The sequence below is a fragment of the Mustelus asterias genome, chromosome 6 (assembly GCF_964213995.1).
Source record: "Mustelus asterias chromosome 6, sMusAst1.hap1.1, whole genome shotgun sequence".
Classification (NCBI taxonomy): Eukaryota; Metazoa; Chordata; class Chondrichthyes; order Carcharhiniformes; family Triakidae; genus Mustelus; species Mustelus asterias.
In genome coordinates, this window is record NC_135806.1 from 105,336,035 (window position 1) to 105,355,811 (window position 19,777).

Consider the following 19,777-nt stretch of genomic DNA (forward strand, 5'->3'; position numbering starts at 1 on the left):
AAGTTAATATTTAAAATAGAAAATAATAAAACATGGGGAAGAGACAAGAAATAGGATTAGCAGAGTATTACACACCCAGTTGATGCTAATACGTAACAACTCAGAGTGAGAGCTAGCTTAATAGATCCTAACTTTTTTTTGTTTAAAGAAGCCATGGAAGTGAATTACTGAACGTATTCACAAGAGTCTGCTTGTGTACTTATAACACAAAGACTAAAATGTTTATTAAATAAGAAAAATGAACTTTATTGCACTAAATGGTTGGAAGGATTTCAATACAAACACCAGAAACTAATCCAAACTCACACTACTCTTTTTATCGCAGAAATATCCTTACAGGGACACAACCTTGTAAAGAATTACCACAATCTCAACACCAAGGCTTCTTGCTTTGGCTGACTCAGTTGCAAATGGTTTGCTTCAATGGGTTTCTGAATATTCACTGGAAGCTTTGTCTCCAGCTAGTATCTCTCCCTGAGACACCCCAAAATTAAATCCACATTCACTATTATTTCAACTTCACAGCAAATACCCGAGTTCCCTAAACACAGTTTCCCAGCAGCCTTGAATAATTTCTTAGTCGAGAGTTTCGAACTCAAAGAACAAAGAACAATACAGCACAGGAACAGGCCCTTTGGCCCTCCAAGCCTGTGCCACTCATGTGCCCAACTAGACCATTCGTTTGTATCCCTCTATTCCCAGTCTGTTCATGTGGCTATCTAGATAAGTCTTAAACGATCCCAGCGTGTCCGCCTCAATCACCTTGCTTGGCAGTGCATTCCAGGCCCCCACCACCCTCTGTGTAAAATACGTCCTCCTGACGTCTGTGTTGAACCTTGCCCCCCTCACCTTGAACCCGTGACCCCTTGTGTTCGTCACCTCCGATCTGGGAAAAAGCTTCCCACTGTTCACCCTATTTATGCCCTTCATAATTTTATACACCTCTATTAGGTCGCCCCTCATCCTCCGTCTTTCCAGGGAGAACAACCCCAGTTTACCCAATTTTTCCTCATAGCTAAGACCCTCCATACCAGGCAACATCCTGGTAACCTTCTCTGTACTCTCTCCAAAGCCTCCACGTCCTTCTGGTAGTGTGGCGACCAGAACTGGACGCAGTATTCCAAATGTGGCCGAACCAACGTTCTATACAGCTGCAACATCATATGCCAACTTTTATATTCTATGCCCCGTCCAATAAAGGCAAGCATGCCATATGCCTTCTTGACCACCCTCTCCACCTGTGCTGCCACCTTTAAGGATCTGTGGACTTGTACTCCCAGGTCGCTCTGTGTGTCTATACTCCTGATGGTTCTGCCATGTATTGTATAGCTCCCCCTTACATTAGATCTACCGAAATGCATCACTTCGCATTTATCTGGATTAAATTCCATCTGCCATTTCTCCGCCCAATGTTCCAGCCTATCTATATCCTGCTGTATTCTCTAACAATGTTCATCATTATCTGCAACTCCAGCAATCTTTGTGTCGTCCGCAAACTTACTGATCACACCAGCTACATCTTCCTCCAAATCATTTATATATATCACAAACAGCAGAGGTCCCAGTGCAGAGCCCTGCGGAACACCACTAGTCACAGACCTCCAACCGGAAAAAGACACCTCCACTGTTACCCTCTGTCTTCTATGGCTAAGCCAGTTCTCCACCCAACTAGCTAGCTCATCTTTTATCCAGTGAGATTTAACCTTTTGCACCAGCCTGCCATGAGGGACCTTGTCAAACGCTTTACTAAAATCCATATAGACGACATCCACGGCCCTTCCCTCGTCAATCGTTTTTGTTACTTCCTCAAAAATCTCAACCAAATTTGTGAGGCATGACCTCCCTCATACAAAACCATGCTATCTAACGCTAATGAGATTATTCAGTTCTAAATGCGCATATATCCCATCTCTAAGAATCTTCTCCAACAATTTCCCTACCACGGACGTCAAGCTCATCGGCCTATAATTACCCGGGTTATCCTTGCTACCCTTCTTAAATAACGGGACCACATTTGCTATCCTCCAATCCTCTGGGACCTCACCTGTGTCCAGTGAAGAGACAAAGATTTCTGTTAGAGGCCCAGAAATTTCATCTCTTGCCTCCCTGAGGAGTCTAGGATAGATGCCATCTGGCCCTGGGGATTTGTCTGTCTTAATATTTCCTAAAAAACCCAACACTTCCTTCCTTGTAATTGAGATTTTTTCTAACGGGTCAACACATCTCTCTGAGACAATACCAGTCAACATGTCCCTCTCCTTTATGAATACTGATGCAAAGTATTTGTTTAGGATCTCTCCTACTTCCTTTGGTTCCAAGCATAATTCCCCTCCTTTGTCCCTGAGAGGTCCGATTCTTTCCCTAACAACGCTCTTGTTCCTAACGTATGTATAAAATGCCTTAGGATTCTCCTTAATCCTGTCTGCCAAGGACATTTCGTGACCCCTTTTTGCCCTTCTAACTCCCTGTTTGAGTTCTTTTCTACTTTCTCTGTATTCCTCCAGTGCTCCATCTGTTTTTAGCTGCCTGGACCTCATGTATGCCTCTTTTTTCTTTTTGATTAGACCCACAATTTCACTGGTTATCCACGGCTCCCGAATCCTACCTTTCCTATCCTACCTCTTTACAGGCACATGCCTGTCCTGCAGTCCTATCAACTGCTCCTTAAAAAACTCCCACATGCCAGATGTGGATTTACCCTCGAACAGCCTCTCCCAATCAACAGCCACCAAATCCTGCCTAATCCGGCTGTAGTTAGCCTTCCCCCAATTCAGCACCTTACCCATAGGACAACACTCATCTTTTTCCATTACTATCCTAAAGTTTACAGAATTGTGGTCACTATTTGCCACATGTTCCCCTACCGAAACTCTGATGACCTGACCGGGCTCATTCCCCAGTACTAGGTCCAGTATAGCCCTCTCTCTAGTTGGACTGTCAACATATTGTTCCAAAGAACCTTCCTGTACGCATTTTATCAATTCTTCCCCGTCCAGGCCCCCAGCCCTAAGCGATTTCCAGTCTATACAAGGGAAATTAAAGTCTCCCACTTGAACAACCCTATTTTTTCTGTACCTGTCCAGAATCTCCTTACATATCCGTTCCTCAACTTCCCGTGGGCTGTTGTGAGGCCTGTAGTATACCCCCAGCATAGTGACTGCGCCCTTCCTGTTTCTGAGCTCCACCCACAGTGACTCGTTACCTGACCCTTCCAAATTGTCCACCCTCTGTACCGCTGTAATATGCTCCCTAACCAGCATTGCTACTCCCCCACCTCTCCTCGCCCCTTCTCTGTCTCGCCTAAAACACTTATACCCCGGAATATTCAGCTGCCAGTCCTGTCCTTCTTTTAACCAAGTCTCCGTCACTGCAACCACACCCAAGTTCCGCGCAAGCATTAAGGCTCTAAGCTCATCTGTCTTGCCCGTTACGCTCCTTGCATTGAAGCAGATGCACTCCAGACCTCCAGGCCCACTGAGGTCATCCTCCCCCAGAATGCTCTTCTCCTGCCTGAACTCTGAGGCATACACACATCGATTGATGGCCCTGTGTCTCTGCATGTCCCTCGGCCCCTGTCAGTGTGCATCAACAGTTTTTCTGCTTTATTTTGTTTTCTAAATTCACTGAACTGCTATGCCCTTTCTAACCCTTCTCTTCACTTCAAGGGTGGTAAAACCTCATTGAAAATGCATGTATACAAACAGGGCCTCCAGACCACTGGGCACTCAGCACAGAAAGGAACTCTGAATGAAACTAGAACCATGTTTCACCTTTCTTAACCCACAAATACAAATTAAATTTAAAGCTATACATTGTTCCTAATAAGAGCCAATACTCGAACGGGTGTGCTGAACCAAACCACATGTTTTTGTGCTATTACTCCTATGTTTCAAAGAAACCAATTTGTTACATTGTCTGGAGGCAAATCTAAATAAAATTAACTGACTTTATTTACCATGGTGCAAACATGCAAACTCTAATCCATTTTTAAGTGTCTATTTCCAGTTATATTTTCCAAGCCACAATTATTTTGCTGAGCTAGGTGGTTAATTGTTTAAAAAATTAAATGTAAAGCATTTTGGAAGTGGAACTGAATCACTTTGCCAACTAGCTGTGGAACATATTGTCACGATCCTTGATCAGATCTCTATGCTTTGGTAAGATTCAATTAGGGACCAATAACATTTTGTTTAATGTCGGCAAAATTTGGTATTGAAGACAGTGATCAGTGAATAAAGCCACTAGATTCCACAAACAAACAAAAATAAACTTTACAACAAAAGGTCAGAAAGATAAAATGACTCACAATATCTACCTTATACCCTAACATTCCATCAGCATGCAAGCTGTGTTCACACACATCAGTCCACAACAGCCACTCCAGTGTGATTTCTCAACAGCCTACCTAGACATCAGCAAACATTGGGAGTCAACCAATCTCACTGAAACTCTGTTTCCCTCACAAGGGATTCCAGGCTTCATCTTTGAAGTTTAAAAATAAAAGTGCTTTTTTGTCAGATGGAAACGGTCATTGTGATGGGCATGTAGACCAAGGCCAGTAATCATTTTTAAACTTGAAGTTTGTTTTTATATGCTCATGTTTTTTAAAGCTATGTAAAATACTGTAAATTTGAAGATCTAACCTAGAAATTCTCTTCAAAAGTTACTCCAACTCAGACGGCATCAACAATGGCCTATATTACAGGGTTTCAATCTTGTCTCCCAAGATTCTGTTCCTCTGGATTTTTAAGTAAACATTCAATGCTCAACACCAATTCAAAAGCACAACTTGAGCTCTTGGGGCTTGCCAAGCAGAACACTACTGTTCCAATGCAGCATCTTTGACCCAGTGGCCCGCAGCATGGAGTCACCAAACTTTAGCCGTCTTCTAGGATCTTCAGTGCTTCTCCCTAATCCTCTTCAACTATCAAGGTCACCTTTGAGCCCTTTTCACTTAAAGTCTGTTACCCCACAGTCCTTTCCCTATTGAAGCCTTATTCTCTGCTCTTCTCTTTTTAACTTAACTGGTACCTCTCCCTGTCCCCTCCCGGGACACTCCTCAATGGCATTCCACTCCTGGTCACCTGACCTGGGTTTTCACATCATTTTTGTTCGTGCAGGGGCAAGCTGAGTCCATAGAATGTGAAAATGTAGAATTGTGCATGTGCAGCCTGCTCCCGGTCTACCTACGTGTAAAAACTCCAAGGCCCACTGAGAGTTGAAGTTCCCAACCTCTGTTCTCAACACCCACATAAACTTGATTTCATAACAATATTCAAAGCAGCTTACCAGAACAAAACTACAGAAAAACTGAATAATTTGTACTCACAACACATATAAATCATCAAAGTAAATAAGGCTGATATTTTGAGTTCACATTGCTAACCAAGAGCCTTGTCTTCCAGCAACAGAGATATTGTGGGTATGCTGCCAATTCATTTTAAAAGGTAATAATTTACAGGCAGTGTGCCATGATTTTGGCATTGGGGCAGGTTTCCTGCTGGTAACATTAACTTAGAAAATGCACCTAAATTTGTTGTAGTTATCATATGTGGAGTGTGTTTGTGTCGGTACGTATGTAGTATAAGTGAATAGCTGCGTTTATACATCAAGACGTTTAGCCAGCAAAACTGAAAATATGCCCATGTAAGATTTAGATAATTCTACTCATTTTAAGGTTTGTAACATCTATGGATTTTATTCCTTGACCACTTTTAAAATGGTTCAGTTTGAATTTCTGCTAGTTGGGATTCTTTACAGCAAGGCAGTTGTTTGTGAGAAACAGACATTTAATTGTTTTATGGCTCAAGTGCCTAAGAGTTGTATTCAGCAGATCTGTTTGAAGAAATGGCTAAAAGTAGTTTGAACTTTAGAATGATACTTTATATTTAAACAGCCATGCATTGATTTAATTAATTATTTACATTCGTAGGGCTGGACATCTGTATTAGATGGAAACCTTTCTATCTTCTCTGGTAATATAGTATGAAGTGTTATTGACATAAGGATGTAACTTTGTTGGTAACTATTCTGTCTCTAAAGATAATGTATTATCTGTTTGCAATGGAATGTAAACTCTGAGGGCCCAAGGAAGTAAGAGATAGAGCCGTGTCTCAGTTTGAGACCTACAAAGCGGGGATTGCAGAGGTGGGGGTGACACAGGATGACTCACACCTTAAGCCAATGGAAGAGGTGAATTTGGACTATTTCCAAATAAGGGATCCCGGAATAATGTAGACTGGAGAATAATAGCTGGAAAATGATAATCCTCATTGACACAATTACATCATGGCTTCTGGGGTATGATTCTTCTGGACCCAGTTCAACATCACTTCAAAGACTGAGAAGAGAAAGACATCGCCTGTATTGGCAATGCTCAAGAGCTCCCATGATCTTAAGAGATGATAAACTTCTTTGTTGTCTTCACTGCTTCATATTAAGTCTATGTAAAACTTTGCTTAATGAATACTACTTGATTAATAAATACTGTTTATTCGTACCTCGTAGGTCAAGCACAACTGACGAGCCTGGTGTTAGAAATTAAGAATTCGGACCTTCAAATATTTAATTAGACGTGTTTTATACCTCAAAATCCTACAATATTACACACGTCTCTTAGTAAATTGCTGCAACTAATTTCACATCACATAGCAATATAATGGTATTTCAGCACTCTTCAAAAGGAGACAAACATCAAAGCACAAATTAGTATTGCACTAAATCAATGTATTTATTATAGTTGCTTGGCAGTACAAGTTGCTCTGAAATTGCCTCCTTGAAAGCTGCTGGCTGTTAACTTCTTTTTCTCCAATTTAATATATCTCTTTTTGATGATTACAATTTATGAAAATGTTTCAAGCACCAGCTCTTTAGTATACCCTTCATTCCTTTATAGAGAAAACTGTGAACAGCGTATCTTTGGAAATTCGTGTGACCTTAGCTGTTTTTTTTATACATATTACATCCAAATAGAAAACTGCCAAGCCCTTTGTTGGAGTTCAACCTCTTGAAGTTGAGCAGTACCTTCAATCAAATGACCACAGAAGTAATAGTTATGGTAGCCTTATATAATCTCAGTAATAGGATATGAAATTAATAAAAGAAATATGGATTACAAATACAGTAGTCGAGATTTTAACTTTATTGCAATAAGCGCAATCACTAAAATGTACCTTCAGCAATTAGAAAATGAAAAGTTGAATATATATTAATAGTTATTTTATATTATATAGTATATCTACAGATCCATACTCATTTTATTTACAAAGTAAATTTAACCAAAAGATCTGTTACAAATCTTGAAGTGTTTATCACTGAACAGAATTACCATATACAGTATTACAATGTCCGCATTCAATCGAGGATGAATTCCAATCAACATTTAAACAGACAACTGAATTGTTAAAAACATCTAAGTCAGAGAACAATTCCAGTCTTAACCTGCCTGAAGTTACAATTTCTGTAACAGTGACAGCAATAACAACTTCAATGCAAAACAACCAATACAATTATTTAATGTAGTTTAAGGTACAAATGGACTCAAATGAAACAATGGCCTGTTTTATTTTGGGCTTATTTATATTGTTAGGATGCAAGATCAGATCGCCAAGATATATTGTGAAGCGAGACTGGACCCCAACAGTTTTTCTCTTTTGGCATAAATGAGGATAGCATGTTTCGCTCCAGGCATTATTCTACTGACAAACTAGGGAGCTTTTATCAGAACAAACTTTAACAACAAAATTTAACTATGACAATAAATTTGCTTAACCTTTAATAGTTCAAAAATGAAAGGAAACAATTCTAAGTTCTAACTTATCACTATATCAATTCCAATCAAGCAACATTTCTCTTACAGGCTTAAAACACGCTTTAAACATAGTTCGCAAAACCCAGCAATACTTTCTTTAACATTTGTTAATAGTCTTAGAGCTTTGAGAAAACTTCTGGAGAGAAAGAGAAAGAACCTCTTCTTTATACCAGCTCCAGGCAGCAACTGCCCTTTGTTTAAAGTGAAAATGAAACTGATGGTTTGCTACAAGCCTAGCTCCTCCCATTAGCCTAATTTACCTTCCATTATTTTAAATTTTAAACAACACCCCATTTCACCTTCTGCTAAATAAACACTTATATGGCTAAGATAAGTAATTAGCCTGTTTTGTCAGCATCTGCTGCATTTCTTCCCTGACATACTGACTCTGTAGAAAACCAGCATCTCTTAAAGCAGTCCCCCCTTAAACATAAAACATATTAATAGCACAGTATTATCACAATATCCATGTTCTATTTTCTAGTTAATGTTTCTTTGTGAAAGGCTACACACAAGAAATGTTCATGACATTTACTTACATGTTCATTCCAGGCATGCCTGGACCACCTAAAGCATTCAGCGGGGGTCTCATTCCTCCTCCGTAACTCTGCAATGATAACCAAGGGTCAGACTACCATAAAGAAAAGAAAAACCAGAGAGAAAGGGGGAAAGAAAGGAAAGTAGGTTAATGATTTCTCTAGTAAAATTCTAGGACAGTGGCCTGTGTTTTTAACATGAATAATACTGAAAGTTCAGTGGAAACTTAAAGCTTCACAACTACATCAAAACATGGATTACCAGGCAGGATTTCTAATGTACAACTCAGCCAATTATAAATAAATATATTGCATATCTGACGAATTAATGCACAAACTTTAACATCTGCAAATAACATATATACATTTACTAATTACCTGTGGCCCTAAGGGGGGAACCATACCCCTTGGAGGAGTCATTCTCTGCATCGGTCCACCCATGGTTGGATGTCCTGATTGGCAAAATATCACAAAAGTGAATTAACTGTCTCGTGGTTTACAAATTCCTTCAGATGATCATAAGGACTATGGAAAGGGTAGTACATTTCAATTGATTTATGGATTTCAAATTAAAACATACATTATTCAGCAATAAGATCAGTAGTAAACTACTAAAACTTACATTTTAAATGCAATAATCATAACATATACAAATGCATGCATATTAACCAAAATTAAAATCAAATAAAGCTAAGTTGATATGAGCAAAATCTTCCACTTAAGATAGTCATCAAGGTAAAGTTTTGTGGAACTTGTACTGGCTTTATACATCTGTAACACTGGCTATACTTGACACCTCCATGACAATCAACTCGTGGTGAGGGATGGCTTATGAAGAGGAAGAAAATAAGAGGAAATACAATCTTCACCAAATTAGGAGGCGTTATATCAGCTAAAAGATGCAATTTAATATGCATCTTACAAAATACAGGTAACACTTTTAGTAAGTATTGTGAATAATCTTTCTGTACTAAGCTGTAGACATTTCTAATACTGTCTTGCCCATATAAGGGTAGATGTTTGAAGACTTTGGGCCTCATTTTGTGGTCCTTAATCGGGACTGCATGGAGCCAGGTGGAAAGAAAACGGTGGCAAGAGCGTGGAAGCAAAACATCCTGTCCCCCATATACATCTTCAGTTATTTTCAGTGGTGCTGGTATTGGGTTGGTGTGGGAACTCCATACTCTTATGTTTAGAAGCTGCCAACACCATTCTATAAGTGGGCATTTCAACACTTCCGCAATTTTCATGAATTTTCATGCCTTTTTAAAATCATACCTGGTGAGTGGTGATGTGAACCATGGATTGAAGGTCAGAAGCATGTATAAGATGTGTAAAATGGTGTTGCCCCTTTACAGTTCATCATGAAATTCTGTAGCCTGCGTTATATTTGTATTTACTGAAGTGAATTGTGACAGTGATGCAACTGGAAAAGGTAAGCAACCATTGCATAATGTGTTTATCAGTTTGTTACTTCTGGAACTGGCAAACTGTCAAGTGAAAGCACAGCATTGTATGAGTGGAAAAGTCTTCAGATGTATCAGAATAGATCATCCGCTGGATGAAATATTATTCGGCATTGCACACTATTAAGCATTTCTCTGTGGGAGATCAATAGCTAATTGTTGAAACTTTTCCATTCATTCTTTAAAGAAGAGCTCAGCCATAATGTTTTAAGTCTTTGACAGATACCAGAGTTTACATTCATTCTTTAAAGAACAGTCCAGCCATCTGTTTGGCTGTCTGAAAGCTTCAATAGATGTCTGAGATTCTGGCTGTTTTCACAAGAATGAATGGATTCTGCACTGCAGGGCTTGTTCACACAGCTGTGCTGGGGAATGTCATTCTGTACTATAGGGTCCATTTTCAGTTATTTTGATAGATTAATTAATTTCCAAAGGCTTCCAAATGTTATTGTAGGGTTCAAGAATTGTATTTATGAAGTGGATACTGGGTGACTGAATGAATAGGGTAAAATGAGGGGTTTACACTAATATGCAGAACTAGGTCACTGTCTCAGTGAATGGAAGATAGGTCTTTTAACTTGACCACTTTAGCAGCAGCCTGAGGGGCAGCAGGCCCAAATCTGGGCCATCCCCGCCTCCCACTGATGAATATCCAACCAGCTGGCCTTGTCAGGATGAAGGCAGGATTGGGATATTGGGAAAATTCACAACTCCTGATACCTGCCTTCATGATGAAAATCTGGGCCTTTGTTCACAGTGCAAAGTTTTAATCAACTTGAGTGCAGGTCAGAGAATCAGCCACACTGACCTTCACCAATCCTGCAGTGGGAGAATCTGCACTGGAGTGGTTTCACCAAAAAATGCATCATGTACATTAAAATCAATTTAAATACAACTATTTCTTGATTTTAATTCCACCACACTGCCACAACAAAAAATCACAAAATATCAGACCTCTTTCAAAACATTGGAACATTTTGTAAAACCACTGTCAACAAATGTGAAGTATATTAGAGAATTGAAAAAAGTACTTACCTTGCTGCCGTGTTGGATCTATCCCACTGGGCAGCAATGGTTGTGTTCCTGGGACTCCTCCAAGTGACTGTTGGCAGTAGAAAAGAACAAACACACTCAACTAAAAATGTATTTATTTCTATTCTATGATGTGATACTAGTTCAATCAAAATCTTAATGTACCAAAATTTAAACTCTTAGTTTAATTGTGCATTAGATATAACTGTTCCCTACACATGTATTACACTGAAACCTACCTGTTTGACACAAAGATATGACAATAGATTCAGCAATTCTACTGTGTTGTCGTCTCATCTCAGCCTACACTCCCATTGAATAAACCTTAGCACTGGGAACATAGAATTATTGCACAAACCCAATATTCTGGAAACAAATAATGTACATCGAGTTTCCTTTGATACTTTTTGGAACCTAGGTAAAATAACAGAGACATTATCAACAAGCTAGAGTACCTGCTGTATAGTGTAAAATTCTGGCCCATGTTTTGAAGTAAGTAGCACAGGTATCCAGCGTGTGTGCCAAAAGAATGTAGAGAGTGGTGTCAGTCAGTGTTCATTGTTGATTTTGTGCTGGATTTGCCATTTTGGTCCTCGCCAGTCCTGTTAACACCTATGCTTAAACACATTTGTGGGACCATGCCCACACACCCCAGCCCCCACCAGAGTTCTTTAAAGGCATTACTATTTAATTTTCATATGAGGTGTTTTTGACTTTATTTTTTGCTGCTGCAGAGTTAATAGAGTTGATGAAGGAATTACCTGAGCTCTTTCAGTGAAAAGGGAATGCTGCTGGACCTTTGGAAGACAGAGTGTGGCTTTGAAAGGCCTGTAAGTCCTGTAAGGCCTGCAAGTTCAACTCTCATTGCCAAGTTGGTCTTCAGAGAATGCTCTTCCTGCCTGAGCTGCAGCCAGAAGAGTGTCTGCTGCAGCTATGTTTTAAAGTCACAGAACCGAGCCACCTCCTCAAACTGGACATTTAGCCGCAGAGCAAGGTGAGGATGGCCTACCTGTTGCCACCAAAGTCATTGCAGGCTTCAATTTCTATACCATCTTTCCAGACTGAAGCCAGCAATGTTGCCATTAAACCCAGTTCCCTATCTATCATTGTATGCAGGATGTCACCGAGGCCCGATATGCCACAACAGGGGACTTCATTGTCTTGTCTCTAAGCAGTGAGAAGCAGGAAAGGCAGGCATGTTCCAGGGGATATGAGGCATTGGTTGCTTGATTGGTTAGCTGGTATGCAGCTGCAAAAATCATTATGTTAGTGGAGTCGTATTATCCTGCCAGCCGACAGGGCAGTTTTATCCTGTATAAAAGCAAATTACTGCGGATGCTGGAATCTGAAACCAAAAGAGAAAATGCTGGAAAATCTCAGCAGGTCTGTCAGTATCTGTAAGGAGAGAAAGAGCTGACGTTTCGAGTCCTGGTGACGCGTTGTCAAATTTTATTCTGTGCTGGTCAGCTGTTCCAGCCGCCTCCAAGTCACCACTTTGGAACAGAAGGTGACTGCTCAGTGACAAACATACTCGCTGATATACATGGTTGACAATTCCCCTTCACCATTCAGTCACATGCGGACAGCACTTTTACAATGCAAATCATCTGTATTCTGAAGCAATAGCTTCATTGCATGAACTCAGGGGAGCATTCCATACTCAATGGAACATGCCTCCTTATTTGTGCTGGTTTGCTGTGTCCTCCACAACCTGGTCCTCATGACCAGGGCTTCGGTGACCACTTGAGGAGGAAGAGGAGGATGAGGAAGCATCCAGGACATCATCCCTCCAGATAAGTTTTCCATGAGCATTTAATCAGACCCCATTTCCCCTGAAAAGGCCCCAGATCACTGCTGCTCCACAATTCCGCACCTCACCATCCCTAACATTATAGTGTTCTTTTGGTAAGAATCCTGAAGTAAAGACACCACAAAAATAATTCCATATGAGCTTTATCCAACAACATTTCAAAATATTACATTCAACAATGAAATATTCAATCTTGTGCTTTCCCTTGCTGCCTGTCTTTGTCAGGCCTAATGTTACAGATAGTGGTATCTTCTAGCTGCACCATGGCTGATGGAAGACATCTGACTTTCAATGGGGAAGACTGCACATGGCCTTGCAGGATGTCCCCAAGCAGCTCAGGGCTTTGAGGGCCCAACATCAGACTGTACTATGTTGGTAGCTGTCTGTGATGGCTAGTTGACAAGCAACACCAGGAGCACTGGCAGTGTGGCAACTATGGATGCTGCATTCAGAAAGCTACCACCACTCCCTGGGATCCTACCTCAGCAGCCCAAGAATCTGTTGGAGGACAGGTAGCTGGCCTGATGTGGGACCTTGCAAGCCTTTTTGAACATTGGTATCCACAGCCAGGGATGGCAGCAGTCTGAGTTTGAATGGCAGGAAGTCAAGCTTGCAGACTTTTGATGGAAGCTTCCTGTGCTGCAATGGAAGGCAACGGCCATCATTCTCTGCATAATGAATGGATACGTAAGTGTGTTAATGGAGTTGGCCACCATGTTGGAAAGGATAAGCTTCAAGGTAAAGCCCTGTGTTAAGCAGGCGACGGACTCCACCGTGTTCCTTGACATGGAATGCAGGCCTCTGGACAGGCTAACCAATACACCAGGCATTTTGTTGTGTGCAGCTTTTAACGTCCTTCTACAGCCTGGCCCAAACTACTCAGCTCAGTCCTCTGCAGACCATCTTGTGTATGCACTCACCCTCCAGTGACCTGGGGCTACCCTTGTCTCTTCCAGGGCTGCTGTGTGCTTGTACTCGGTGTTCCATGATGTGCAAATCCCATCTCTATGCTATTCTCTAAAATATGTGCATTTCCAGTATCTGAGCTGGTGACTGCGAGTGCAAAATCAAATGATTGTGCGTCTTCATCATTACTATTTTCTTAGTCATCCTCTATTGCCTGGCTATGTTGCACTTCTTGGATTATCTGAAAGGAAAATGGAACAAGGGTAAGGTCGTGATGAGGGGAAGTAAGGGATGCTTACACCGTCTGCAGCTTGTAAATTAGAAGAGAATGTATGATGAGGGAAAGTGGAATGTGAAAAGGAGGATTAAGTTTTAGGATACTTTTATCTTCAATGGATTCAGCTGTGCCACTGGCCACAGCCTCAGCAATGTTGCTTCCCATATTGGCCAGCACTTCCTCCTCCATGGGAGTTAGAACATGCAGGTGTGCTTCTCTGCCACTGGATAGTACCTGCTGTCTCAGGTTTGTGCCACCTTGTCCTGCAAGAGAAAGGAAAGGGTGTCAAGTGAATGTCATGCAGTATGTTTGTGTGATGTGACTGCCATGGTTGAACAGCTGGCTGTGTGTGCAACCTGTGAGGCATGCAGCAGGGTTAGGTATGTGAGGATGAGGTTAAGCATATGAGTGTTAGGTGTGAGTCCTGATTAATAGGGATTGTTGCTAGATGAGTGATGTGGGTGTGGTGAATTGAGCAGTTGCTGAAGCTGTCACTGATCTTGACCACTTGTGGGAACTCGTTAAACTTCTTGCAACACTGCGTCAGGTTCCTCAGGGCTCAACTCCTAGCATTGACATGCACAATTATTGTGTGTCTGGAGAGCCTCCTGCCTTCTTTGAATACAAGGCTTAACTCTCCTCTGTTCCGCTTCCTTCACCAAGACCTCCAGTGCAGTTCAGAAAACCATGGTCAGACATTGTTGTTTGTTGATCCATTCTATTTCCAATAATATCAGTACCTCCAGCAGTCACAAAAGATGCAGATTAGCTATAAATCATGCAGCGTAGCTTTAAGTAGTGCTGGCAAGGAACGATATTGGGCTTCCTGCTAATGACATAGCTGAAGTACAGCACAGGTAGCTCTGGCTGCACAAGTAAACATTACATTGTGCAGGCTGCATGAAAATGGCATGCATCACGATTCCCACATTCTTTTTCTGGGATTATCCAATTCAGCCCCCAAATAATTCAGCACGTGGGCACAAAACCAAATTGCAACAGTGCTACTGGTGTGCAGTAATGCATCACTGGAATGCATTTGTTTTTCCTGTTTTCAGTTTAATCTTTACAATAATTATTATTGATTGTTCAAGTCCTGAAAAGTGAGCTAGTTCACTAAAAGTTTAGCATAAGTAAGATAGTGCAACTAAAATACACTTTCAGACTGCTCTCAATTAACTTCAGCAACAATATTGAAAAAAAGAGAAAGTTTCTCATATTTTTCATAATATGAGAAATCCATTATCAATGTACTTGGGAAGACTTTCGAATAAAATTGTTCTGTCACAAACTTTACTCTTCAGTCTCTGAACCACTTGCATTATCATTGAGCAGTTAAGGATGCAGATACATGATCAATTAAGAATGTTTAGTTTTGAATTCCATAGACTTTCCAAGACAATTCTCTTTCATCTGCAACTGTGGTTGATTAAACAAAATCTGTAATATGACAGAACATTAGCAGATTACTCTTTGATTATTTACTGAATTCCTTGCAAATTGATCTGATTTGACGGATCACTTTGCAGCTTGGTGAGCAGAACCCATACACTATTTTACATACGAGTTCTTAATACATTTCAGCTCAGTTTCTTTATGTCCATCGCCACAACAGAATATGCAATTTTGGTGTTTTTAGCATTATCAATTCTGCAATACCAGTTTCTGTAGATTCAGCAAACATAAAGGGGGGGGGGGGGGGGTGGTAGATTTTGAACACAACCCACTGGTTGGGAAACTGACAGACGCTGGTGCAATGTTGGTTTTATAGCTCGCTTGGGTGTAAAATTGGGTGTTCCAACCATTCCATAGATTTCCCAGCCAGTAAATTATGTTGGGATTATTCCCCATTAGTCTGAAATTTTATGGATTGGCAAAACCTTTGGCAGGGTGTTTGTGAACTTTGTATTTGGAGCTGGGGGCTGATCGGAGCCAGAGACTCCAAGCCACAAAGAGTCAACAGCATTCCTAAATAGACATCTAGACCAGTCCAGTGGAGGGGTTCCCTTCTATTTCTATGTATCTACCAGCCAGGGTCATTTTTATTTGCTTGCTCCTGTACAGACCAGTGTGCCCAACTCCATGTTAAGGCCTCAGCTGGGCCCACCGCTCTTGTGGGTCCGCTGTGGCTTTAGACCTTCTGGCCCCCTTACATGAGCCAGCACCAACCAATTAGGGTCCATTTGGAAACTGATTCTGGGAGGACTCCTCTGTTGGTCTCACTGCTGGCAAGAGAAGCCATGGGATCCCCATTTGGTCCCAATGTCAAGTTTTTAAAACCTGTGGTAGAATTTAGCCAATTAGAGTCTGCAGTCCCTGCCATAAAAGGTTTCCCTAGCCACCAATGACATTCTTCAACTTGGCAACCGCCCAAGGATGAAACAGATCTCAAGATGAGCATCCGACCACATATCAACAGACCTCAAGATGAGTTTCCGACCACATATCTGCAGCATGATTAAGACCACATATTTCCACCTCTGTAGCACTGCTGGACTCAGCTCCTTCCTTTGCTCATTTGCAGCTGAAATCCTCAGCCATGCCTTTTTTTAATCTCTACACATCAGTATTCCAACATACTAGTGGTAAGTCTCTACCTCTATAAACTTGTAGTCATCCAAAAATCTGCTGCCGTGTCTTAACTTGAACCAAGTCTTCATCCCTGAGCTTGTGGATCCAGGTTGGCTCCGAGTTAAACAATGCCTCAATGTTAAAATTCTCAATCCTTGTTTCCAAATCCCTCCAGGGCCTCACATCCACCTATTTCTGTAATATCCTCCAGCCCTGCAGTCCCCTAACATATCTGTACTCCACCAATCCTAACCTCTTGTGCATCCCTGATCTTAATCATTGCACCATTGGCAGCCATGTCTTCAGCTGCCAAGATGTGAAGATGCTGGTGTTGGACTGGGGTAAACACAGTAAGAAGTCTCACAACACCAGGTTAAAGTCCAACAGGTTTATTTGGTAGCACAGGCCACTAGCTTTCGGAGCGCTGATCCTTCATCAGGTGAAGGAGCAGCGCTCCGAAAGCTAGTGGCTTGTGCTACCAAATAAACCTGTTGGACTTTAACCTGGGATTGTGAGACTTCTTACTAAAGCTGCCAAGGCCATAGGTTCTGAAAGTCCTTCCCTAAGCCTATCATCTTCTCTTCCTCCTTTAAGATGCTCCTTGAAACTCACCTCTTTGACCAATCTTTAGGTCATTTCTCCCAATATTGCCGACGTGATTCAGTGTCAAGTTCTGTTTGATACACTCCTGTAGAGCAACTTGGGACATTTTACAACATTACAGGTGCTATATAAATACAAGTAGGTATTTAGTCCAAATGGCAGTAGCATATTTTCAAAAACATAAGCTGGATTTTTATGGGGCAAGTACAGTAAGAAGTCTCACAACACCAGGTTAAAGTCCAACAGGTTTATGGGGAGAGGGTGGGGGGATCATGCTATGGGGTGGCAGGGGGCGAAGGATTGGGTGGGATTGAAGTGGTGATATGTCTGGTGCCTTCCTGGCATTTTACCAGTAGCAGGAAAGTGATGGATGGCCCTGTGGTGAACCATCGTTGGTTACCACTGTGGGGTTATTCCAATGTTACTGTTGGGTTAGGGTGTTGCCACTGTGGGGGTTGTTATAATGTTGTTGGGTTAGGGTGTTTACACTGTGGGATTAATATACCTGTGGTGGATGTTGTTATGGCACATCCCGGTCGGGCCCCGCCTCCTGGGGAGAGGTATAAGACCCTCTGCTCAGGCGGGACCCCTCCAGTCTGGATTGGTGTACTCGTGTTAGATAGTTCCATTGTTTGTCAATAAAAGCCTTCAATCGCTGAAGCCTTGTACCTCGTGCTTGATTGTCGCGCATCAATTTTATTGACAAACACAAAACTCTCGACAGTAAAGAGAGTATGGAGCAAATGCTGAAACCAGAGCGTCTGACGCTGGACCCACGTGCGGTCGGTGCCTCTAACACCTTCGACCACTGGTTGAAGTGTTTCGAGGACTACCTGGCAGCCTCTGCAGCAGTTACTACGGACGACGACAAACTCCAGGTCCTCCACGCGAGGGTAAGCGACACGGTCTATCTTGCGATTCGTGCGGCCACCACTTACCCGAGGGCCATTGAGCTCTTGAAGAAACGATACACGAGACCACCCAACGAGATTCACGCTCGTTACCTCCTCGCTACACGACGTCGGCAGTCGGGCGAAACCATGGAGGACTACGCCAATGAGCTCTTGCAGCTTGCCAGGGGCTGCGACTGCAAAGATGTGTCGGCTGAGCAATATATGTACGACCTCGCCCGAGATGCGTTCGTAGCAGGGGTAGGGTCCTCGTACATCCGGCTTAAGCTATTGGAGAAAGGGAACCTCAACTTGACCCAAGCGATGGAGATGGCTGAGATGCTGGAGGCAGCGTTGAAAAGCTTGGCTCTGTACCCCGAAGACCACGCGGAGACAACGTGGCAGGAGCAAGCACAAATCCCTCCTCGCCCCACGGGCTCGCGCTCCCATATCAACCCGACGACGGCGGCAGCTCCAGGCGGCCAGCGATGCTATTTTTGCGGGGGAGCCAAGCATCCACGGCAACAGTGTCCAGCAAAAACGGCGATCTGCAGTCAGTGCGGTAAAAAGGGGCACTATGCTAAAGTTTGCAGGTCGAAGCCCAAGAACGGCAGTGCAGCCTGTGACCCTCCAGAGCGGAGACAATCTCCTTCGGCGTTGCAGTACCCGCGAGGCCCGACCACGTGCGAATCCAGGACGGCGCCATCGTGGCTGACGGAGGAGGAGGATGACCACCAGGAGTCGCTACGCTTGGCGCCCTCACCCACGTGCGATTCATGGGGGCGGCCATCATGGTCGACGACGACCAGGAGCGACCAGCAGGGGTCCTCAGTATCAACCTCGGCTGCATGCAGTGACGCCCGGGGGCCAACGGTGGCGTCGATCTCTCTGGACCAGACAAAGCATCACAGGCTTGACAGTTCGATGATGAACATCAAGGTAAATAGTCGTACTGTGTATTGTCTGTTTGACAGTGGGAGCACCGAGAGTTTTATTCACCCTGACACTGCAAAAAGGTGTGGACTCCGGGTTCTACCTGCCAAACAGACAATTTCTATGGCATCACGGTCCCGGTCTGTACCGATCCAAGGACGTTGTATGGTAACCCTAGAGGTGCAGGGCACAATTTACGAGCGATACAGGCTCCTTGTGTTGCCGCACCTTTGCGCGCCAATTCTCCTCGGACTAAACTTTATGGTCCACATGAAGAGTGTGATCCTACAGTACGGTGGGCCACTCCCTTCACTGGCAGTAGGGAATCAGCCGCAGCCTCCAAATTGCCCAAAGCGCCCCGCATGCAATCTTTCCACACTGAAGATCACCACACCTTCTTTATTTAAGAATCTGGTACCAGGCTGCAAGCCCATCGCTACTAAAAGTAGGCGTTACAGCGCTGAAGACCGGATCTTTATCAGATCTGAGGTTCAGCGGCTCCTCAAAGAAGGGATCATACAGCCAAGTGCTAGTCCGTGGAGAGCGCAGGTCGTGGTGGTTAAAAGCGGGAACAAACCCCGGATGGTCATCGACTACAGTCAGACCATTAACCGTTATACGCAGCTGGATGCGTATCCTCTCCCGCGCATATCTGATATGGTCAATCAGATTGCGCAGTACCGGGTGTTCTCCACCATAGACCTTAAGTCCGCCTACCATCAACTCCCCATCCGCCCAGAGGACCGACAATACACGGCTTTTGAGGCGGATGGTCGTCTATATCAGTTTCTTAGGGTTCCATTTGGTGTCACCAATGGGGTCTCGGTCTTCCAGCGTGCTATGGACCGAATGGTGGACCAGAACGGGTTGCGGGCTACCTTCCCGTACCTGGATAACGTCACCATCTGCGGCCATGACCAGCAGGACCATGACACGAATCTCC

The 19,777-nt window shown here is 42.9% G+C and overlaps 1 protein-coding gene across 7 annotated transcripts in view; it reads right to left on the reverse strand.

The window, feature by feature from the left end:
* ssbp2b (single stranded DNA binding protein 2b) overlaps positions 1–19,777 on the reverse strand; it is a 441,186-nt gene that overhangs the window by 68,550 nt on the left and 352,859 nt on the right. For 5 of the 7 annotated variants that reach the window (XM_078214849.1, XM_078214847.1, XM_078214852.1 and 2 more), the window contains 3 exons: positions 10,848–10,914; positions 8,725–8,798; positions 8,350–8,441 (listed from right to left, as the gene is read on the reverse strand). In XM_078214849.1, the coding sequence (XP_078070975.1) occupies positions 8,350–8,441; positions 8,725–8,798; positions 10,848–10,914 (233 nt within the window). The remainder of the gene's footprint in view (positions 1–8,349; positions 8,442–8,724; positions 8,799–10,847; positions 10,915–19,777) is intronic. The other 2 variants (XM_078214850.1, XM_078214848.1) reach the window with 1 other exon arrangement.